The sequence below is a fragment of the Sapajus apella genome, unplaced genomic scaffold (genome assembly GCF_009761245.1).
Source record: "Sapajus apella isolate SASKATOON/1434 unplaced genomic scaffold, GSC_monkey_1.0 scaffold35, whole genome shotgun sequence".
NCBI classification, from domain to species: Eukaryota; Metazoa; Chordata; class Mammalia; order Primates; family Cebidae; genus Sapajus; species Sapajus apella.
Genome location: NW_022436975.1, coordinates 17231954 through 17255743, shown reverse-complemented (window position 1 = coordinate 17255743; position 23790 = coordinate 17231954). Strand labels below are relative to the sequence as shown.

Sequence of the window (23790 nt, the reverse complement as noted above, 5' to 3'; positions counted from 1 at the left end):
CCTCCTGAGTAGATGGGACCCCAGGAGCCTGCCACCATGCCCGGCTAAGGGCTGCACATCTGGAGAGAGAATGTGACTCTCACCCTACAGGGCTTTCCCCCACCTCTCTGGCCAGGCCAGCTTGGCCTCTGTCCCCTTTGGTGCTGGTTCTTTCCCTTCTATTCAGTTGTCAGAGCAGCTACTCTATGGAATGTGTCGGGCAGAAACCCAGAGTGGATGCTGTGTCCAACGAAGGTGGCCACATGCCACCCCGTGCCCTAGTCCACTTTCCCCAGATGAAACATGGGCCCAATGATGCCATTTTCCAACTTTCCAAGATTTGTATCGGAAATCTCCTGTTTTAAAAATGTTTACCCTTTTAGAAAAATAAGCATGTGCAGAAGAAAGCACCATCTTGCTACTCCTGCTGTGGCTGTGCTGCTCCCCAGGAATTTACCCTCAGCTGTTTCCTTCTAGGTTAGAGTTTGCTAAGTCTTCAGCTGTCCTCCGTACACACAGATGGATGTGTTCCCAACTCACTCTTGAGCCCCAGAACAATACATTCAATTACCTACTGTGTGTCTCTGGTATATATCTGAATATACCAGAAGCATGCCCAACTCAAAATGCCCTAGACTGAAGTTGTCCTCTTCCTCCTAACACTAACCCTCCAACAGTCCCTGCCTTGGTAAATGGGCCTACTGTTTACCTGATGCCCAAGTCAGAAATCTCAATTCTTCACTATTCAGATACAAAATTCTGTGGATTCTAACCAACCTCTCAACATTTCTAACTACCTAAGGAACTGCCTCTAAGTGCCTTAAGGCATTAACTTTAGGCTGGAGCAGGACAATGACCTCTAGTCATCCTCTTCACTCCACATTTCCACCACGATGTGCTAACACAGTTCTGATCATGCCACACTTCCTTCTCATACAATCATTCCAAAAGCATATTCTGTGTCACACTGGTTCCATGGGATATGAATGGTGGTGTGTGACAAAGAGTTCTATGATGACACAGGTTTAGAACCAAAAACTTGAACACAGCTTTGTTTTTTCTGTAGCTTCTCAGAGTCCTTCATGTCTAATGTACATTTTGATTCACCGAGAGAGCAATACAGCAGTAAGGAGCTTCCCAAACTTATTTGGCCATGGAATTCTTTTGTCATGGGGCATTTCAAAGTAGTAGTGTTTCATGGTGAGAAATATTGTTCAATGGCTTTCCACTGTCTACAGGACACAATTCAAATTCCGTAGCACAGGCCTGAGAACAAGGACTATGAAGCCAGAGTATCCAGGTTCAAATTATGACTGTCATTTGCTTAGCTGTGGGACACTGGTCAAATTCTTCTCCATGCCTTTATTTCCATATCTATGAGGATGACAATACCATATGTCATAGGGTCAGTGAAAGAATTAGAGTTATAATTATACTGATAGTCCATTTAAAGTGTGTAGGACACTGCCTGGCTCATGGTGTTAGCTATTTTCTTACTCATGGTCTTTTATCAGCTGTCTTCTCCATCCTTACCTCCACCTATGAAGGCAGGTCGAGTTGACTTTTGGATCCTGGGACTACGCCTCCATCGCTGGCGCTGCTCTTCTCTCTGCCTATTCCTCTCCAGGCCCTGCCTTTCCTCCTACTGATCTCCACCTGTTAGCTCAAACTTTTCCATGTTTCCCAGGCAGACTTGTGCACTTGCAGTCAGCATGTGCACATTTATTAGGGGACCACGATACACCTGGCATTTCTACAGGGAGCAGGCGTGTCATAACATTGAATATCCTGACTCCCTGTACACGCCAGGGAGTGTGACTCTGCGACTTCTCACACCCATCCTTCCCTTCTACACCCAGTCTGTTGTGGCCGGTTTTACCCTTGTCCCCTCATCCCATTCCCCGCTAGACTTCAAACTGCTCCAGAGCCTTTCATCTTAGTATCCCCGGAACGTAGAATAATTTTTGGCACATAATATATGTCAACTGCATACATGAATTTGTCTTGGCCACCGTGTCAAGCTCTCCACTGCCTGTCACGATGTGGGACCAGGTCCTCTCTGGGCCTGTTTCCTTCGGTAGACAAGCGGATAAAGGCTGCCTCACTGGGCCCTACGCACTGCGTAGTGTGATCTGGCAGTCCGGCGCAGCGCACGGTGGGAGCGCAGGGCAGTATCCCTTTCTCAGAATTCTTGAAAGTAAGTGAAGACTGCGCAGGGCCCCGAGCGGGTCACACCCAGGGGGCTGCGTGGCACAGCAGCATCCTGCGGTCCCCTGCCCGCCCACCAGCCCTGCACTCACGCTGCACGCTGCAGTTGCCTCAGCAAATGCGCTACCCGAGTCTGGGAGGCTGCGGCCATGGCGCGTGGTGTCCTTCTCTCTCCCAGGTCCTTACACCGCCCCCTTTGCCGGCCAATCCCAGCTGCCGGCCAGCCTCCCGTCCCTCTGCCTTGCCCACCCGCTCCGCGGGGTCACCAGTTAAAGCTCCAGTCCAGCTGGGCTCAGGGCCATTTTCCCAGAGTCAGAACCAGAACCTCAGCTGCCCCAGCGGCACTTGCACCATACTGCCCACTTGCACCATACTGCCGTAGAAGGTAACTGCATAAGGTCCCGCCTTAAATCTCCTTACTTACCCTCTGCTTTTCACATGTTGAGGACTTGGGGAAAGGGAGAGGAACAGGGACTTCCTTTTTCCATTGTGAATCCTTTAAAATGTTACTTTGCCTTCTGAGAGTACTTTAAGTCATCAACACCCTGCCTTTAAATCATTTCACAGTAAACAAGAACCTCACAGAGCCGAGGGTCTTTGTTAAAAGCGGTGTGAATGGCTTTGTTTTTGATGAAAGCAAAATGGTTTCATTAGTAGTTAAAACTTGCCATGATTAGACTATAATCTGGGAGGGCTTGGCAGTGCCCTGTCTGTCATGTCCCAGTGGAAAAGCTGATTAACGACAAAGCTCAACTTTATCAGAAAGTATCCAAAAACAGTAACAACTAATTTGCATTTTTAGTAATCTGTTATTATGAAATCTGAATCTTTTCAGGAGATATTAAGTTTTACAGAAATAAATTTACTGAGATCAAACTGGAAGAAACTGATGGACAGGAAGAAGACCAAGGACAGCTATGTAAACATTTCACCTCCTAATCAATGAGCTCAGGCCAACTTGACAAATGAATTGAAAGATAACAATGTTCTATGAGAACACATGGACACAGGGAGGGAAACAACACACACTGGGGCCTAGGGGAGGGGGATAGAAGGGGACGGTGGCCTTAATACTCAGGTGATGGATTGACAGATGCAGCAAGCCAACATGGCACACGTTTACCTATGTAACAAAGGTGCACATCCTGCACGTGTACCCTGGAACTTAAAAAAAAAAAAAAAGATAATAATATCCTAATTAAGGATCTTATGGGTCTGTTTCTTTTTTTCCCAAACAAAGCTATGCTTGCTGTCAAGCTTAAAAGCAAGCAAACAAACAAAAACAAACAACGGGGGATATAATGGAGAGAAAGACTTAAGTGTTTTCTGGATTAATGAGGATTATTACCATTAGTCAATGAAGCCCAAATTGATCATTTACAGGAAATCCAGCTGTTCAGTGTTGAAAGGCATAAAATCTTTTTAAAAAACAGACATGGGTTTTACTACTTTCAATATTATATCTGATACCAAAAGAAGTATATGTGTAAAAGTGGTCTCACTGAATCCATCATAATTTAACTACTTTGTGTTTTGTTTTTTGTTTTGAGATGGAGTGTCTCTCTGTTGTCCAGGCTGGAGTGCAATGCAATGGCACGATCTGGCCTCGCTGCAACCTCCGCCTCCCAGGTTCAAACGCATCTCCGGCCTCAGCCTCCCGAGTAGCTGGCATCAGCCACCACATCCGGCTAATTTTTAAATTTTCAGTAGAGATGAGGTTTCACTGTATTGGCCAGGTTGGTCTCAAACTCCTGACCTCAGCCCACCTCGGCATCCCAAATTGTTGGGACTACAGGTGTGAGCCACTACGCCTGGGCTGCTTTGTGGTTTTTAGAAAGTAAATACAAAATAATATGTACCAGGTATCCAGGTAACTGGCTTCACATACAATTGCTACCCAGTAGTCAGAAAGTTAAAAGCAACAATAGACAAGACATCTTTATTACTTAACCTTTTAAACATTCACTTGCCTATTCAATTCTGAAATTGTTGTATTTCCTTCCCCTGCTCTGATGTACAAGCGTGTTGTAAAAATAATGCAGAAACATATACACCAGTCTAAGTCTGTGAAATATGACCAACTTCCCCCTACCCTATTTCCAAAGTTAAAAAGAAGAAAAAAGGCTGTTTAAGAACAGAACTCTTTCCCGGTTTCCACCAAATTATTTCCTTAATTCTTAAAATCCTCACCTAAGTTCTTCATCTCCAGCCAAAGTTTCGGTTGTGGGAAAAACATGAATTTGTGCAGTCCAACACTTACGTACTCTCTTGAGGGGGGGGCAGTCCTGTCCCTTCAAGCTCAATGAAGGCAGCGGCCACGTCCTTCTGAGTCCCTGTATAAGTACCTACAACTTAACATTTAGTATTTATAGTTCTTGGTTTACAGACAGATGCGACGGCGAGAAACTATTACTTCCTCCTCTTTCCTCCTGGACGCTGTCCTCCTTTTCTCTTGCCACCAAAGCCAGGCGGCCCGGTATTCATCTTGCCTCCTAAGCCCCCTTTCCTCTTCCCTCCCTGGCTTGGCGGGCCCCCTTTCCTCTTGCCCCCAAGCCCCTGCCGGCCTCCCTTTCTCTTGCCCTTCTGACTCATTTTCCTCCTCTTGGCAGCCTCTTCCTGGTCCTCCTCCCTCATCTGCTTATTGGTGGCCCTCGTCACATCCAGCTGAGGCTTCTTGCTGTTCATGATACGAAGCAGCTCCAACTGGTTCTTTTTCTCTGCTGCAAAGTCCCCGAAAAGGGGTTGAAACTTCCTCTTCTTGCCGGAGCCCCGGGGCGCCTTCTCCTTGGGGAGACGTTCCTGGAAGCGTCCCACAGAGGCTGTGGAGACCTTGGCCACCTGCATGGCGCGGCCCAGCTCCTCTTTACTCTGGTGTCCGGTAGGGTGCAATCCGGCTCCGCTGGGCAGCTGCATCTTGTGCGCGCGTGCCAAGTTACGCAGCCGGTTCAGCTCGTTCTTGGCCACTCGTTCCTTCTTGGCCTGAATCCGCTTGGCGAACTGGTCCTCCAAGGGGTCAGCATTGCCAGGCACCTCAATCAGCCATTCCTTGGTGTCGTCCCGGGCGCGCTGGTAGCCCCAGCGCCGCCGCCACTGGCCGCTTACCTCGTCCCACACCAGGTTGGTCTTCTTCTTGGAACGGATGCCCTTGAGGCGCGCGAACTGCTGCCAGCGTGTAAGTGGCCGCGGCCGGGGCAGAGGCTTCTCTCGCGGCAGGCGTGTGGTAGGCTCGGGCAGCCGCGCCACTATTGCCTCTTCCACGCGCTCCGTAGGCAGCTGCCATAGCTGGTTGATGAGCAGCTGCGTATTGTCCCGCGCCAGGGCCCGCAGTTCGGCCTCCGGCGTGGGTCCGGCGCACCGCAGCCCTGTCGGGGGGTTTCGGTCCGAAGCCAGCAGGTTGCCCAGGTCAAACTCCAGCTCCAGCTCCTTGAGTACCGTGATGCGCTGCAACTTCTCTGCCTCGCCCTGCTCCGCTTTTGCCAGCAGCTCCTCCACGCTCTGGCCCTCCATGGCTCCAACTCGGCTCACTAGCTTTGCGGGTGCAGCTGAAGTTACTTTTTCTACAGTGGCAGCCGAAACTCCGGCCACACAACCACGTGCGGCTGCCGGGATGCCCAAACCGGAAGAGAAAGGTTCCCTTCCGGAGCGCCCGGAACTGGCTCGCAACCCGGGCGACCAGACGCAAGGCCGGCAGAGGGCGATGTGGATGATGGGATTAGAAGTGGGACCTTTTGGCTGGCGCCGGATGGAGGCGGAGCTGGCGCAAGCAGCCAGTACTGCAAGTTCCAGAGTAGGATTGGGACTGCGACTCCCAGGACGCAGCGGGGCGAGGCGCGGTCTGGGGGGCGGTCCAGAGACACTTCGCGGGGAGGCCTAGGGGGCGGTACGGGGATAGTCTCGGGGGCGGTCTAGAGAGGGCGGTCCTTGGGTGGCAGTTCAGGGGGCGGTCTTAGGATGGCAGTCCAGGGACAATCTTGTAGAGGAATCCAGAGGGGCGGTCCGGAGGGTTGGTCCGGGAGCGCCGTCCAGGACCGGGACTGGTACAAATTCCTGGGGCTGCCTGTGGTGTGGGTTTCCAATCCAGTGCGTGTTACAGTTTCAGTGTAAATCCGTTGTGAAGATGTTTAGACAGTCACCCTTCTTAGGGCCAAGTTGTTTCACCGGAGTCATAATCTGCTTTCAGGGTTCCTAGCTGTGGCCCGAAGAAGGTAGCATCTCATAGATACAGAGCTAATTGTAGAAGACTCGGTTTGTTTTGGGAGTGAGTGGCGCTGGCAATGCAGCCGCCCCTAGTAAGCGCAGGTGTGCACCGACCCTAGTGAACTAACTGATTTGGAGCTCTGGGGTCACATCCTCTCGGCCAGGCTCTGCAGTTAACACTGCCTGGGTTCCAATCCTGACTGTGCAGCTGTTGGTCCTTCAGCAATTTTACTTGCGGAGGCCTATTTTAAGGCCTGTGAGATGGAGATAATAATATTTCCTAGGGCGGTTATAAGATAAATGAGTTAATATTCTCCAAGGGAGGGTTAAACTAGGGCCTGGAGCATATGAGTACTCAATACAAGTTAGCTAAATAGCGATTATTATTTCATTTTCATAGGGTCTGGGAGCTAAATGAAGAGGCAGTGCTACATGGTGTTACACAGTGGTTCTTGAGTCAAACGGCCTACAATCAGGTATCAGTTCACCATTACTTGGAGAGAATGTTTGACCTAAGCCCTATTTATAAGTTGACAAACATGAAGCATTAGTTCCTGCTACATAGTAAGAACTCAATATGTGTTAGCTATTAGTATTAACTATGTTATTAATTATTGTATTAACTATATTATTTTCACAGTTGAAACAAGGAGGGGTCAGAGAAGTGAAATGACTTATCTAAGGTTGTATAGATAGGAAATGCAAAAACAAATATAGCTTAACTCTGGCTTTAAGTCTGTAGATGTATTTGCTGCAATGTCATACAAACTCTTGATATAAAGTGTGGTCTGTGTACCAGCAGCATAATAGCCCCTGGGAGCTTGTTGGAAATGCAGAATCTCAGGCCTCACTCTAGATGTAATTTATCAGAACCTTTAATAAGATCTGTAGGTGACTAGGATGTGCACTTGAGTATCAGAGGCACTGTTGATTGTGTGGTTTACAGGATTTATCTCCCTTTCACTGGGAGCCAGGTTTATCCTAGAGGGGGTTAAGCTGGAGAATTAACCAATGAAATTAACTTAATAGCAATGAGTAAATAGACTCAGTTTAGTTTCAGCATTGTACTAGACTTTTTCTTATCTAAAAGCATTTTAGAATTTGCTGGGTTCCTCCCCCCCCCGGAACCTGCTTTAACATTCAGCATCAAGGCTTTAACATCAGTCATCTCATGTGGCCAGGACTAGGTTAAAGACCATATTAGCTAACTGCTTTGAGCCTTAAACTTTTGGGATTTGCCATAGGAGAGAGTTGAATGTATTGACACAACTGTTCTGGGCTTGGCTTGGTTTCTCATTCATTCATTCATTTACTTGACAAACATTTAATTGAATCGTTACAATGTGCCAGACACTAGGTACAAAGATAACTGAGACCTTATGGAGTACTGGGGAAGAAAAGTAAAAAGAAATTTACTATATAGTGTAATGTCATTGGAACTTTAATAGGAGGTACAAATATGTAGGAGTTAGCTTCTCTGTCAATCTTCTGAATTAGGAAAAAAAGAGCAGATGTTGACAACTGTTAAATGGTATGATCTGGATCATACATGTCAGCTCTTAATTAAACTCTGTTTTATGTTCAGTAGTTTTTTTTTTAGACAGGGTCTTACTTTGTCACCCAGGCTGGAGTCCAGTGGCACAATCTCAGCTCATTGCAGCCTCAACTCCCTGGACCCAAGCGATCCTTCTGCCTCAGCCCCCCAGGTAGCTGGGACTACAGGCACTTGCCACTACACCTGGCTGTTTGTGTGTATGTGTATATTTTTTGTAGAGCCAGGATTTTGCCATGTGACCCAGGCTGGTCTCAAACTCCTAAGCTCAAGTGATCCACCTGCCTTGGCCTTCCAAAGTGCTAGGATTACAGGCATGAACCACCATGCCCAGCCATATTCATTTTTTAAAAAATAATCTAAATGGATTTTAATTTCCTTGAAGACTAGAGACTGACTTTTACTTCCACATAGTACTGGACACATATTAGGTATTAAATTTGTGATTGTTTGAAAGAGTAAACATTATAGGGTTATCTAATTAAAGGGTGTTAATATTGTGATAGATTCAAGGTGAGCAAAAGCAGTAAGACTGAGATTTGGGGCTTAACAAAAAATCTTACTGAGGTAAGTGGATAAGTTGTGGTCTCCAGGTTGCATTTGTATCATTCTTATTTTAGGCAAGACTATACAGTTTCCAGAAATAGATGGCTCTATCTAGGTATGGTGGCTCACACCTGTAATCTCAGCACATTGGGAGGCCAAGGCGGGAGGATCCCTTGAGACCGGGAGTTCAAGACCAGCGTGAGGAAGATGGCGAGACCCTGTCTCTACAAAAAATAAAAAAATTAGCCGGCTGTGGTGGCATGCGTTTGTAGTTCCAGCTACTCAGGAGGCTGAGGAAGGCTCCCTTGAGCCCAGGAGTTTGAAGTTGCACTGAGCTGTGATGGTACCACTGCACTCCAGCCTGGGCAACAGAGCGAGACCCTGATTCTGAAATAAATATGTAAAGTCCCCTTCATTAAAAAAAGAAGGTCCACCAGAGATGCATAAATATATGTGAATATGCATTAATAGTACAGCAAATGGCGATATATGTTGTCTTTTTCCTTTGTTGGTTTCCCTTCCTCCTTATATCCCATAAATACAGAGAGATCCTAAGTTTGGTCATCAGATCCCACTTTTTCCCTCTATATGCTCTCTGTGACATGTCATCCACTGGCATGGTGTCAGCTACCACTTCTGTGCAGCTGGTTCTTACAGGTACATCTTTTCTTTTCTTTTCTTTTTCTCAGAGCTCTAGGATTAAATCTCCAACTACCTCCTGGGCTTTTTCACCACATTCTAAACTCAGTATGGCTAAAACGACATAACACATCATCTTCTTCTAAATTTGCTTCTCCTTCCATCATCCATCCATCCATCCATCCATCCATCCATCCATCCATCCCTTCTTTTTCTCCCAGTAAATGTTTATAGAAGGCCTTTGATGCCTGAGGCACTGTGCTGGCATTGAGAATTAGTAAAAAACCAACTCAGTTGATGTTATCATCATTCTAGTCTAGAGCTTGGCCTTGAAACTATGAAGTCATCCTTGACTTTTCTCTTCCTATCCCCAAATCCAATCAATGTAAAAGTCCTGTTTGGTTTGTCTCTATTTCATTCCCATTGCCATTACCTTACCACTATTTTCCTAGACTGGAAATAGTCATCTGCTTCTCCACATCCTTTCTGCATCCACTCTGTCCCTGGCTTCCAGCTGGGTTTGGCCTGCAGGGGCAGTGACAGAAGATCAGAAGGTATGAACAGAGTGAGGGCATGTATGCAGATTGTCATCAAAAGTCCATCAAAAGGCCACAGCTCCCATCAGGTAGTCCTGTCCATGCAGCCATCCTCCTGCTCCCTTGGTTGCTGCAGGTCTAGGAGTGATTATGGTAGCATTACTATTCTTTGTCAGTTTCCTTAAACTGCCCACATCTCTGCAAGTATTCTTTGTTTATCTTTCTTAAATTACCCAGCTTGATCACTGCCTGTTTGCTGCCCTGACTGATATCCTGAGAACCATCCTAGGAACAACCCAACATTTCCTGCTTCCATACTCTTTCAGGGCAGTCCTGAAGCTTTACCTTTGGTGTATCTGGCCAAATCACTCTTCTCAAAAACTCTCCTTTCTCCTTAATGAAATAATGATTATTCTTGGTCTTGGATGTTCATGATCTGGCCCCAAGAAATCACATGTCATGATAGTCCTCCTTATGTTTTATGGAGGTATGCATGATATGTTTTAATCACATGTCATGATAGTCTTCCTTATGCTTGTTTTCCAAATATTTCTTTCCCCTTCTTATTTTCTATTTTAGCTCTCTCTGGAGCCTTAGAACATTCCTCAAGAAAGTCGAAAGCGAGGTGAGGTGCAGGGCAGAAAAAGCAGCAATTATATTTTTGTAGCAACTATTGTAAAGTGAGACTGGAGGGAGAGTTTTTCCCGAAACAGGAACAAGAAGGTTAAAGCCATGAAAGCATACCTTTCATGTTCCCTCAAAATGTAACTACTTTGGTCAGTAAAACATTTTTGTAAGAAATTTCTTTTTCATTCTTTGATGCCACATTAACTTAGATTTACTTTCTAAATGTCTCTTTTTCGGTTGCCTCTTTTTGATAGCAGAAATTGTTCGGGATGATTCAACCATTCTTTAATTCTGCTGTGAGCATACTTTATAAAAGTATTTTTGTCTATTAAATTCAATGTACCAGTAATTTGATAAAATAGGAGAAAAGGGCCTTAAAATGCTTACATTATTTCCTCATGGCTCATTTTTACTGATCTGTAATTTTAATTTGGAAGTACTTAAAGGAAAAATTTAACTTTGAAAATTTCTTAATCATAGACAAAACTTGTATTTATGTATTTCAGTTGTAGTGAGAAACCTATACTAAAAGTTTATTATTTTATTTTAAAGAGGAACAAAGAAGATATAGCATTTTGTGTAGTTAATGTAGAAGCAGATAGAAAAATGACCAAACACTGTATGTTCGCCTACAAAGAATTTTGAATTTTAGGATAGTAAAAATGATGGTAGACTTTTGGAGCTGATTTAAGTTGTTTTTGCTCTCTGTTGTAGGGTAAAAATGCTGTGATACCTTTCCTCAGGCCTCAAAAGGGTCATGGCTGTCGGGTGTAGTGGCTCATGCCTATAATCCCAGCACTTTGGGAGGCTGATGTCGGCAGTTCGCCTGAGGTCAGGAGTTTGAGACCAGCCTAGCCAACATGGCGAAACCCTGTGTCTATTAAAAACACAAAAATTAGTCAGGCGTAGTGGCAGGTGCCTGTAATCCCAGCTACTCAGGAGGCTGAGGCAGGAGAATCACTTGAACCTGGGAGGTTGGAGGTTGCAGTGAGCCGAGCATTCCAGCCTGGGTGACGGAGCAACACTCCATCTCACAAAAAAAAGGGAAGGGCTAGTGTCATGGCTGACACTCCTATAAGGAAAGACAGGTTAACAAGAGAAAAGCAAGGCAAATTTATTTAGTTGAAGTTTTGTGTGACATGGAAGCCTTCACAATGAAGACCCAAAGACCCAAGGGAAAACTCCATTTTTATGCTTAGATTCAATGAAGAGTGGACCACCATGTAAAAATAGGATTGGACAAAAAGGAAGTAATCTAATGTAATAGATTGAAGGGGAACAACCCAGCAAGTCCTGTCTATTTGGGTTCTTCTTGGCCTCTCTGTGTGGCATTCCTTCCTCCTGGGTATAGAACAGGGCCACTTCTGGAATAAGGGTTTTATGATTTACTATCAGACAAGGTAGACCAGATAATTTATTTATGGCCAGCTCTTATGCAGAAAGGCAATGGAAGTTGAGAGAAATATGTTTAATTTCTATGGCCCACTGTGGGGAAGAGGAATTCTGATTTCTGTGGCCAGCCTTAGGGTAGAAGGGGGACTGGGAAGCAGGAAGGCAGGAGAAAATCAGACAGAGACTTTGCTTCTGGGGCGCTTCCAGTATCCTTTAGCTCAAAGTACTCAGTATGCCAAAGCACCTTACTTTGGGGCATTATTTTCTGAGCTCCAATGCTGTAAAAGACACATGGTTTTTATTTTCCAAAAATTGTTAGATGCAGTTTTTTTGCATTTGCCACAGTCTTCCTACCACCTGTAAGATAAGTAAGCACCACTAGCTGATAGTTTTTATTCATAAAACATCATCATATCCTAAGAGAATGAGATTATTTGTCTTTAGATTTTACTTCTATAAGGAGATCAACTATGTGGATGAAAGACTGATATAAAATGGAAAGCTGAATTTCCAGAATTTTAGGGATATTTGTACTCAATAACAGAAAATTTAGATCTGCTTATTAATCTTATCATTTTAATTACATTTTAATTTGTGACATTAAAGTTATAATGAGTAAAAAAATCCTTTTGGGTTTTTATTAATCAGCAATACCTGAACAGTTTTTGTAAATTGCTTTAGAGTAGATTTACTCCAGATGAGGCAACTGAGTCCACAATACCTTTCCCCTAAGGAAAGCAACTTTGTTGCCATGCAGCCTTCAATTTGCCTTTGTAGTCATAGACCATATATGAAATATCAGTCCTTTGTAAATGAAGTAACTGCCAAATTTTTCTTTTAAACTTCCCTCTAGAGCAATATTAAGAATACACAAGGAAGTTATGAAGTTGTGACTATGCCTAATAAACATGGCTTTCTGGCTCTTCTTAACCATGAATTATTTCTAAACGTTATTAACTCATTATTTTTTAGAACACATCTATGAAAAGTGAAAACCATGGATAGAAAAATCAAAACTCTGACCACATATGTGGTCAATTCTGTAGCCTATACTTTTCTTTTTCGAAGTGTTTTTACTTGCCAAAGGAAGACAACAAAGGAAAGAACCTCTTAGTGGCAAGTAGGTGTCACTGTGTACTTGTCAGTCTCTGAGAGTGCACCACAATCTTGTCAGCTCCCTAGGCTGCTTGGGGATCCAGAAGATCCAGTTGCTTGTAGTGTAGGTGATTTTCCCCAGGCCCAAATAGGACTTATTATATAGAATGTATAAATAATGTTTCTGGCATTTCCTAATATTTATTTCCCTTGCCGCATTATCCATAATACTGTGAATTTTTAGTTGAGAAGCTAACTTCTTACGGTGTATCTGGGTTTTCTTCCCTGGAAAACCTCTGAATTTCAAAGGAAACAAAGTTTAGGTCTCAAGCGTCCCCTTATTTATCTTGAAAATGAAGAGTTTTGAAGAGGTTGGCTTTACAATTCATCTCTATGATTCTTTTCTTTTGTTTCAAAGTTACATCCATCAGGCACTCCAATGTTGTTTTCTTATAAAGTGCTTTCTTTCCTAGTTGTTGTTTAAAGTTTTTGACCAGTATATCTCATTTTACAAACCTCCCCTTCTTTCTGAGTCATTTATCTCATTTCCTAGGCTGATTGTATGATTTCACTTAGTGAAACAGCTTCCTGTGTGCACAAGAAGACTGTAACTGTACAAATGTCAATCAGTTTTTAATTATGTGGAGGCTGATTATTGTGTTTTGTAGCTTATTTGTGATTCTTTTCTTTTTTCCTTGCTTACCATTAAAGAGAATTGGCAGGATATAGTCCATTTTATTGTTGTTAGTTGTTCTGGAAAAATGTCATAGAGAAGAAGATAGAAGATATATTTATAAAATGTTTACTTTTATAAAGTTGAATCTGAGAATGGAAAGATTTTGGATTGACGATCTCTTTGCTAGCTCAAGATCTACCTTGAACTGATGATGTCCTTTGATTGTTATGGTTACAGAAAAGTTTTAAAGATAGCTTCAAAATTAACTTCTCTACGTAATAAAATTGGGATAGGTTTGTGCTTCCTAGTTTGATGTTGCTTCAGAGAAAGTTAGTGAGGAAATTTTAATACAAGGACGGTAAAGTAATACAAAAACAAAACATTACTAGTATGTAATTATTATTCTGAGTATGAGTCTTGGTGATTTTTGTCCTGATTACCTGGGGACAAATTTCCTAAGGGATCATCACTCCACCTGAAAAATGGGCTAACATGATTTCTCAGTTTTAGAGTTCTTTGAGTTGGAGATTAGATCGTCAAACACATTTTTGCAAAGAACTCTACAGGGGTAGTCAGGAGACTAGCTCTGGCTCTATCTCTGTCACTCCATAGCTGTATATGGCTTTGGCCCGTCACTTTACCTCTTTATGAGTTTCCTTATGTATGAAGTGAGCTTCACCAGCTTCTCTCTATGCCTCTTCCAGCTCCATATAGCAGCTAGCAGCTTGCGCCTTTGTTAAGATGGCCTCAGGAGAACAAGGGTGGGTGGTGGTGAAGCATAGACTTGAAGTCAGATGTTCATAATTGGGGTTCCATGGGTGAGCTTCAGAGGAAAATGAATCCTTTGATGTTTTATGCAAATGTGTGCATGCATGTGCATTTTTATGAATAGAAGATTTTTTTTTTCCCCATCAGATTCTCAAAGGCATCTGTGACTCTCTATCCCTCCTTCACAAGGTTAGGAACTACTATATTGTAGGAAAGGGAGATAAATGAAGGCTGGAGGGAGTAACTAATGAAGGCTTTATGAAAGAAGAGGATCTTGAGTTGGCTTTTCAGCCTGACTTTGAATAGATAGGAGAAGGAAAGGAGCATTCCAATAGATGGTAAGAATATGAATAAAGGCATGTAGCCAATATTTATAGCAAGTATAATATGTAAGGCACTGATATCTTTATAAGTCCTCACAATAGGCCTAAGAGGTAGATGTTGTCAATATCCTCATCTCATAGATGAGAAGACTGAGGGTCATAAAGATTAAGTTACTAAGTTACTATGCAGTTAATAGTTGGTAAAATCAGGATTTGAACCTTTGCAGTCCAATTTCAGAGTCCACACATGTAAGCATTACACCATAAAGCTTCTTCTCTCTGGTTCACTAGCAATTTGGTTTGCACAGAATAGATAATTTGTGTTGGGGACAGGTAAGAATAAGCTTGGCAAATGGGCAGGATGGTGCCAAATGTGGTGCAACTTAAGGATCAAGAAGAATTTCAATTTGATGCTATAGGGAACAGGGAGTCATGGAAGTTTTAGACCAGTGAAGACATAACTACAATGGTATTTTCTTAACTTTATTATTTAAATCTTCCATGTTCTTAGTAATTTTGTGTTTTCTTGATCTATCAGTTACTTGAAAGATGTGTTGAAATCTACTTTGATTATACATTTCCATTGTATATTTGATGCTCTAATAGTAAAAGCATAGCATTTTGAATTGCTGAATCTTTTATCTTTTTATCATAATATAGTGACCATCTTTATTCTTAAAAATGCTCTCAATGACACTATAGCTATATTGTTCTTGGTTAGTGTGTACCTGGCACATCTTTTTTCATTTTTTATTTCCAACCTCTTTGCATCCTTTTGCTTTAGCAATGTCTCTTTAAGCAATATATATCTGAATTTTGTTGTTGATTTGTTTTTTATATCAAATCTGCCACTATCTGACTTTTAATTAATATAGTTAGATTATATTTATTATAATTACTGATGTATTGAATTTATTTTTGTCTTATTTTGTGCTATCTATCTACCTGGACTTTTCTGTTTCTATTTTTCATCTGCTGTTGCATTGTAATAGCTCACTTAAGTTTTCTTTTACATTTTAACCTTAACTTCCTTCAAGTTTGGAAATTGAACACTCTATTTTTATCCTTCTGGAGTGACCCTTCAGGTGTAAACAGCATAATTTACTTAAATTTAAACAACTTTACCCTCCTCCTATCAAATTTATGAATTTTTGAATGCTTTAACTCTGATGACACTCTTTTTCATACACACCACTATTTTCCTGAGTTTTAGTTCTATATTGATTTTATGCACTGCAGATTAATCATCTTAAAAACACTATTTTATATAGTGAAATTTGGCCATATGGTTATATATTTCTTTGCTCACCAGTCCTTACATTTCAGCCCTTCCTTTTGGGTTTATTTTCCTTCTTTCTGAAATGCATCTTTTAGTAGTTTTGTTGGTCAGGGTCAGTTAGTAGTAAACACTTGTAGTCTTTGTTTCTATAGCTTTATTTCACCCTCACTGTTGAATGGTAAGTTGGCTGGATTTGAAATCCAGGCTGCCAGTTTCTTTTTTTTTTTTTTTTCAGTTCTTTGAGGATATTATCCCATTATCTTTTGTTTTGTTTTCTTGTTGCTATTGCTGCTATTAAGAAATCTGTCAGCTGAATTGTCATTCCATGTAGATAACTCCTGTGTTAGATGCAGAGATGTGCTTCCCAGATCCCTCTTCCAGGAGGAACTTCCTGTCCAGATGGGGAGGACTGAGACCATCACACAGCCTCTACCTGTCAGCTCTTTTGAGGTCTGTCTCAACTGCAGAGAGCTGCTTCCCCTGAAATCATGTTCTACGGAATACCTGCCTTCTGTGATTGAGCGTGGCAGGGATAGACAGGCCTGGCCAGCCACTTCAGCCCAGTGCAGGACACTCTGAAAGGTCATTCTTTCCTCTTAGCCCCCTGCTGAGTTAGCTGAGGCCTTGTCAGGCCACATCACAGTGTGATTTCTCCCTCTGCTCAGACCTTCTTCCACCTTTTCCTCTCCTGGGAGTTGATGTAACATTTTGCACCCCAAACTCTGTCTCATTGTCTACGTACTTCTCTTTTCTCTGTGGCTTCATCCAAGGTCTTCGGGTTCTGTGGTTTCACCAAAATAGTTCTAAATGTGGATTTCTTTGTATCCACCATACTCAGGATTTCTCTTTTCTGAATTGGAGGGTTTATGTCTTTCGCTAATGTTATTAGTTTTTCTCATTTTGAATATTTCCACTGCCATTTCTTTTTTCTTTTGCTGAAATATAAATAAATATATTAGGCCTTTGTTTTGCTTTGTCTCTGTGTGCTATCTTCAGTGTACTTCCTCTGGTCAGTTTCCCAGTTCACCAGTTTTCCCTTCATATTTATATTAGCTGCTTTGTAAATTATCTGTTGAAAGCCAGGTGCAGTGGCTCACACCTGTAATCCCAGTGCTTTGGGAGACTGAGATGAGAGGATAGCTTGAGGCCAGGAGTTTGAGACCGGCCTAGGCAGCATAGTGAGAACTCATCTCTTAAAAACAAAGCAAAAACAAAATTAGGTCGGTGCAAACGTTTTAATTTAATTTCTAAAAATTAGCCAGGTGTGGTGACATGTGCCTGTAGTCCCAGCTATTCAGGAGTCTGAGGTAGGAGTGTTGCTTGAGCCCAGGAGTTCAAGTCCACAGTGAGCTATGATTCTCCAGCTTGGGTGACAGCGTTCGACCCTGCCTCTAAAATAAAGAAATAAATAATCTATTGAACTTTTAATGAACACACTATACTTTTGATTTGTAAAAATTCTAATTGTTTTGTTTTCAAGTCTGTTCTTTTCACATAGTATCTTGGGCTTTTGTCATATTTAAATTTTGTCTTTTAGGTCCTTACTTAGAACATTTATTTTATGGTTTCCATCTGTTAGCTCTGTTATCTAAAGATCCTGAGGACCTAGTATTGCTTTTGTTGTGTCTGTTGATTGATTTTCCATGTGTTTGGTAATTTTGAATTATGTATTTGTTTTTGGCAAGGCTTTATCTGTAGGAATCCTAAGTAATCTGGATTGAGGGCATGTCCTCTCAGAGAAGTTTTGAATTTGCCTTATCATTAGCTGGAAACCTTTTTTAAAAATTATAGAAGCTTCTAGGTCATTTGGGTTATATATAAACCCCAAACCCACATGAGAAGGAGCCCATAGGAAGATCGAGTTAAAACATTTTTAAAATTAATTTTTATGGGTTATGTGAGATATTTTGATACAGGCACGCAATGCATAATAATCACATCAGGGTAATGGGGTATCATCTCAAGCATAGGTAAACTATTTTTTCCACACCTGATCCAGGTTATGTTATTCAAGCTTCTTCATTATAATTTCCTTCCATTACTGGTTGGATTAAGTTTCCTGTTTACTGTTTTAACTAGGCCCTTCATGATTCCTGGTTTATTTGGGCATCTTGCTTCTAATTTCCCACCTCACGTGGCCTGAGGTCTTTTCCCTTGAGCAGTAAAATCCAAATCCCTAGGTGTTGGAGACCAGCACCCATCCTTTCCACCCTCCCAGGACTGCTGTAACATCCACTCCAGTTTTTAGTTCTTTCTTTGCTTTTGGTCTCTGAAACTATCGTTTCCTTTCATGAAAGCTCAACTATAAATTCAAAATTATGTTTGTCCTATTTTATGTAACATTTTTGACATTTGCCATTACACTCCAGCCTGGGCAATGGAGCAAGACTCTATCTCTATAATAATAATAATAGTAATTTTTAAAAAACAAACAAAATTAAAAAAAGGGGAACTTTGAACACACATGCTTATAGAAAGAAGATGATGCGAAGACATGGAGAAGACAGCCATTTGTAAGCCAAGGAATGAGGCCTGGAGCAGATCCTTTCTTCATGGTCCTTATAAGGAACCAACCCTGCTGACAGCTTGTTTGGGATTTCTAGACTCTAGAATATAAGAAAGTACATTTATATTATAAGAAAGTATTATAAGAAAGTACCCTCCTCCCTCCCTTCCTCCCTTCCTCCCTTCCTTCCTTTCTTCCTTCCTTTTGAGACTGAGTCTCATTCTGTCACCCAGGCTGAAGTGCAATGGCATGATTTTGGCTCACTGCAACCTCTGCCTCCCAGGCTCAAGTGATTCTCCCGCCTTAGCCTTCCGAGTAGCTGGGATTACAGGGGCATGCCACTATGCCCATCTAATTTTTGTATTTTTAGTAGAGATGCGGTTTCTTCATGTTTATCAGGCTGGCCTCAAACTTCTGACCTCAAGTGATCTGCCCACCTCAGCCTCTTAAAGTGGTGGGATTACAGGGATTAGCCACTGTGCCCAGCCTAATTTCTATTGTTTAAGCCACCCAGTTTGTGGTTAGGGCAGCCCTAGCAAACTACTACACTGACCAACATATTTAAATTTATAGACTTCATTTTTCTCATCTGTAAACTGAAGGAAAATTACATTATCTTCCTCATCCTATTGTAAAGGATTAAATATGATAATATATGCACCATGTCTGGTACATAGAAAGTATTTGTTACATATTGGCTTTTATTACTAGTATTGAACTTGGTATATTGAATGTAGTTGTTACATCCTTTAAATAGCAGATTGGCTTATCTGTTATTTTACTATTTTAGAGGTGTTTTCAGGCATTCATGTTTCCTTCATTTTGAGTTATCAAAATTTCAGCTTAATAGAACTGGAGTTTTAAAATTTATGGTTCAAACTCTTCTCTAAAAATATGTCATATGCAAATGATCCCAACCAGATTGTGGTATTCAAAAATAGTCAAAAGACCATTAGCTTAACTCCATGGAAGTCCATATAGAGAAGAAGACCTAAAATAGAATGTGAATTATTGTTGAAGTCTTTCAGAAGGAAGTTTAAAGAAGTAAAGGTGGTAGATTATTTGAATAAAATACATTGGTAAACTACATATCCCATAAAATATACTACATTCTTATGTAGGAAAAATATTAAACCTGCTTATCCAAATAACCTTTTAAAGATAAAAAGACTTCTCCGTTTACTCAAAGTTACTTATTGCTCAAAGTTTCCTTTGCAATAGCTGATAATGTCACAGAGCTCTTCGTGCATAAGATAGGAAAATAGCAGAAAACCTAGGGGAAGAGTACTTTAGAATTAAGTGCTGAAAGGATCAGTGGGAAGGATTGGAATCTCTAGAAATGAATGCTTTAGGAAAGAATCACATGCACTTTCCCCCAGTTTGCTCTAATTGTGCAAGGCATCCTTCATTAGAGAGTGAATTAGACTTTTCTTTAATCATGAATGTTGAAGGTTGGGCTAGAAGTATCTTTCCTAATGGTTGGATATAATTTAATGTTTGTAACAAAACAAGAGTGGATTCTAATTCTGAGTCTAATTAATTTACCAATTTCAGGCATTGTTAGAAAAGTGATGCAAACTGTAAACTTTCTGTTAGGTAGTAATACTAACTTGTTTCCCACACAGCATCATTGAAAAGGCTATCAACTGGGGTTCCGAGTTGTTTGTATTGAAGAGCCAGCCTCTTAGTCTGGAGTTTTCCACTCTCCAGTGTGAGGAAGCGAGCAGAGTATAAAGGAGATGGTAATAGGGATGGTACATTTGAAATGTTGGAAGATTTGAAAGCAATCCTATATTACATTTAAGAAACAATCTGGCTTTTTTCTTTAGAAAACATTTCACTATACAAGCAATGCATAACATATGCTTTTGAAAAATTCAGGCAGTATAGAAGCATGGAATTCCTTATCATTTTATCTCTTCTCTTCTTGAGATTTTGACTTCCCCTTCTCAGAGATAAAAATTGTTACCTTTTGATAGATTTGCATTCATATCTAAGAAAGTACACACACACATATAGTTTAGAAAACGTATATAGGATAATACTTTTTAAATGTTTTTCCTGTGATTTGCTTTCTCCTTCCCTTAACAATAAATATTAATTAGGTTTGGCTAGGTTGTATTGCAGTAAGAAATTGATGACAAAATTTCAGTGGTTTTAACACAATTAAAATGTATTTCTCATTCATATTTTATGGATTGGGGAGCATCTCTGCTCCACCGAGTTATTCAGGGTCCTAGGCTTTTGGAGTTTTCCCTTTTTTTTTTTTTTTTTTTGAGACGGAATCTAGTTGTGTTGCCCAGACTGGAGTGCAGTGTTGTGATATTGGCTCACTGCAACCTCCACCTCCCGGGTTCAAGCGATTGTCCTGTCTTAGCCTCCCAAGTAGCTGGGATTACAGGCGCCTGCCACCACACCCAGCTAATTTTTGTATTTTTAGGAGAGACAGGATTTCACTGTGTTGGGCAGGCTGTTCTTGAACTCCTGACCTCGTGATCCGCCGGCCTTGGCCTCTCAAAGTTCTGAGATTACAAGCGTGAGCCACTGCACCCAGCTCTGGAGTTTTCACTTTTAAAAACTGCACCTTCCTTGGTTGCTGTCATAGGAGAGGTGCAACTGCAGAGAAGGATGTGTGCTTTTTGCTCTTTCAGCCCAGAAATGACACGTGTTACTTTTTCTCTAAGCCTATTGGCCAGAACTAATCATGTGGACTTGCTTAAATGCAAGGGGTGTTAGAAACAGGAGTAAATATAATATTTGGCAAGGATTATGATCTCTGACAATGTCTTACAGCTATTTCAGTATCAGTATGCTTAAATCTACTAAATTTTAAAATAACTGCATTGCATTCTATAATGTGAATGCATTGTAATTTAGTTAACTATCTGTTGATAGACATTAGAGTCATTCTCATTCTTACACTGTTGCCATGAACATATTTGCATATACTGCATATCTTTGTACATCTTTGGGGGATACCTGAGTAAAGGGTACTCCATATTTAGTTTTGATGAAGGGTACTCCATATTTAGTTTTGATGAACACTCCAACATTATTATCCAAAAGGACCTTATCATGTGATACCACCTCACTCCTGCAATAATGGCCATAATAATAATAATAATAATAATAAATACATGCTGGTGTGGATGTGGTGAAAAGGAAACACTTTTACACTGTTGGTGAGAATGTAAACTAGTACAATCAACTATGGAAAACAATGTGGAGATTCCTTGAAGAACTAAAAGTAGATCCACCATTTGACCAGCAGTCCCACTCCTGGGTATCTACTCAGAGGAAAAGAAGTCATACGGAAAAGATACTTGCACATCCATGTTTATAGCAGCACAATTTACAATTGCAAAATCGTGGAACTAGCCCAAATGCCCATCAATCAACGAGTGGATAAAGAAAATGCAGTATATATATACTGTGGAATACTACTCAGCCATAAAAAGGAAGGAAATAATGGCATTTGCAGCAATCTGGATGGAATTAGAGACCATTATTCTAAGTGAAGTAACTCAGGGATGGAAAACCAAACATCGTTAGGTTCTCACTCATAAGTGGGAACTAAGCCATGAGGATTCAAAGGCCTAAGAATGATACAATGGACATTGAGACTCAGGGGAAAGAGTGGGAGGGGATGAGGGATAAAAAACTACACATTGGGTACAGGGTACACTGCTTGAGTGATGGGTGCAGCAAAAACGCAGAAATCACCTCTAAAGATTATTCATGTAGCCACACCATGGAACCTGTTCCCCCCAAACCTATTGAAATAAAAAATAAAAACCTGAGAAAACCCCAAAAGGACTGTATCAGTTTACACTCTTGCCAACTTTGGATATTATCAATGTTTTAAATTTTTTGCCTGTGCTGTGGATAAAAAATGGAACCTTGGCTGGGCAGTGTGGCTCATGCTTGTAATCCTGGCATTTTGGGAGGCCAAGGGAGGAGGATCGCTTGGGACCAGGAGTTGGAGCCCAGCCTGGGCAACATAGGGAGACCCTGTCTCTACACAAAATTAAAAAAAATAATTAACTGGACATGGTGGCACATGCGTGTGGTTCCAGCTACTTGAGAGGCTGAGGTGGGAGCATCACCTGAGCCCAAAAGGTGGAGGCTGCAGTAAGCTATGATTGGCACTGTATTCCAGCCTGGGCAACAGAGAGAGAGAGAGAGATTCTGTCTCAAAAAAAAGCATCTCATTTGTTTTTAATTGCAGTTTTCTGATTACTAGTGAAATTAACATCTTGTAATATGCTTACATTCTGTAGGTCTGTATCCTTTGACTATTTTTCATTTTCTTTCTCTTTTCCTATTTGTTTATAGGATTATAGGAGCTCTTTATGAAATAGTAGACACACACACACACACACACACACACACACACACACACACGGATTTCCAGTTTGTGGATTACCTTTTAACTATGGACAGCAGTTCTTAATTATAATATAGTCTGGCTGGGTGTGGTGGCTCATGCCTGTAATCCCAGCACTTTGGGAGGCCAAGGTAGGTGGATCATTTGAGGTCAGGAGTTCGAGATCAGCCTGGCCAACATGGTGAAACCTCGCCTCTACTAAAACTACAAAAATTAGCCGGGTGTGGTGGCACACTCCTGTAATCCCAGCTACTTGGGAGGCTGAGGCAGGAGAATGGGTTGAACCCGGGAGGAGGAGGTTGCAGTGAACTGAGATTGTGCCATTGCATGTGCCTGGGGGACAGATCAAGACCCTGTATAAAGAAAAATTATAATATAGTCACATTTGTGTAAAGTAGCTTTTTATTAGTGATTTTTGTGTCTTATAAATATTCTCTACTCTGAGATCATAAATATATTATCCTATTTTTCTTAGAAAATGTCTTAAGTTTTGTCTTTTATACATGAATATATCTAGAATCGATTTTTGTATTTGGTGTAAAATAGGGATTCAATTTTTTTCCTTTTTTTTTCTCACCCCTGTATTAATGAGGAATAGGGATCCAATTTTAATATTTCTTTATAGTCATTGCAGCACTATTTATTTTAAAGTCCATTCTTTCCTCCAATAACTTGTAGTGCCACCTTTGTCATATATCATTTTAACATATATGAAGTTGTCTTTCTTAGTTTTCTATGCTGTTTCATTATTTTGTCTATTCCTGCGTCAATGCCAATACTGTCTTAATTACTATAACTTCCTAATAAGTCTTGCTATCAGTAGGGAAAATAATTCTTCTTATTAGAAATGACTTTTCTAATCTTGGACTTTTGTTCTTTGACACACATTTTAAAGTTGGTTTAAGTTCCTGAAAAAGCATTGGTGAGATTTTTATTGGGATATCTGTGTTAGTTTGGTGAGAAGTCATGACATCTCAAAATTATTGAATCTTTCTATATATTAACACGTTATATTTCTCCGTTCATTTAGGCTTTAATGTCTCAATAATTCTCCATAAAGGCATTGCATGGCTTTTTTCA

General features: G+C 41.2%; 2 protein-coding genes and 1 long non-coding RNA gene across 10 annotated transcripts in view; 1 reads left to right on the top strand and 2 right to left on the bottom strand.

Annotated features, from left to right (window-relative positions):
* ADHFE1 (alcohol dehydrogenase iron containing 1) overlaps positions 1–2381 on the bottom strand; it is a 36444-nt gene extending 34063 nt beyond the window's left edge. For 2 of the 7 annotated variants that reach the window (XR_004274466.1, XM_032296229.1), the window contains exon 1: positions 2280–2381. Coding sequence is in view for 3 of the 7 variants with exons in the window: in XM_032296229.1 (XP_032152120.1) it covers positions 2280–2338 (59 nt within the window). In the remaining 4 variants the exon portion in view is untranslated. The remainder of the gene's footprint in view (positions 1–2279) is intronic. The other 5 variants (XM_032296230.1, XM_032296234.1, XM_032296233.1 and 2 more) reach the window with 4 other exon arrangements.
* A 1718-nt stretch (positions 2382–4099) lies between these two features.
* RRS1 (ribosome biogenesis regulator 1 homolog) lies at positions 4100–5831 on the bottom strand. Its single transcript, XM_032296228.1, has one exon. The coding sequence runs from the start codon at positions 5692–5694 to the stop codon at positions 4597–4599; it is 1098 nt and encodes a 365-aa protein (XP_032152119.1). The 5' UTR covers positions 5695–5831; the 3' UTR covers positions 4100–4596.
* A 290-nt stretch (positions 5832–6121) lies between these two features.
* The window catches only part of LOC116563572, a 204984-nt gene continuing 187315 nt past the window's right edge, over positions 6122–23790 (top strand). The window contains exons 1-2 of one of the 2 annotated variants that reach the window (XR_004274464.1): positions 6122–6224; positions 6785–6860. This is a non-coding gene — a long non-coding RNA (uncharacterized LOC116563572). The other variant, XR_004274465.1, reaches the window with a different exon arrangement.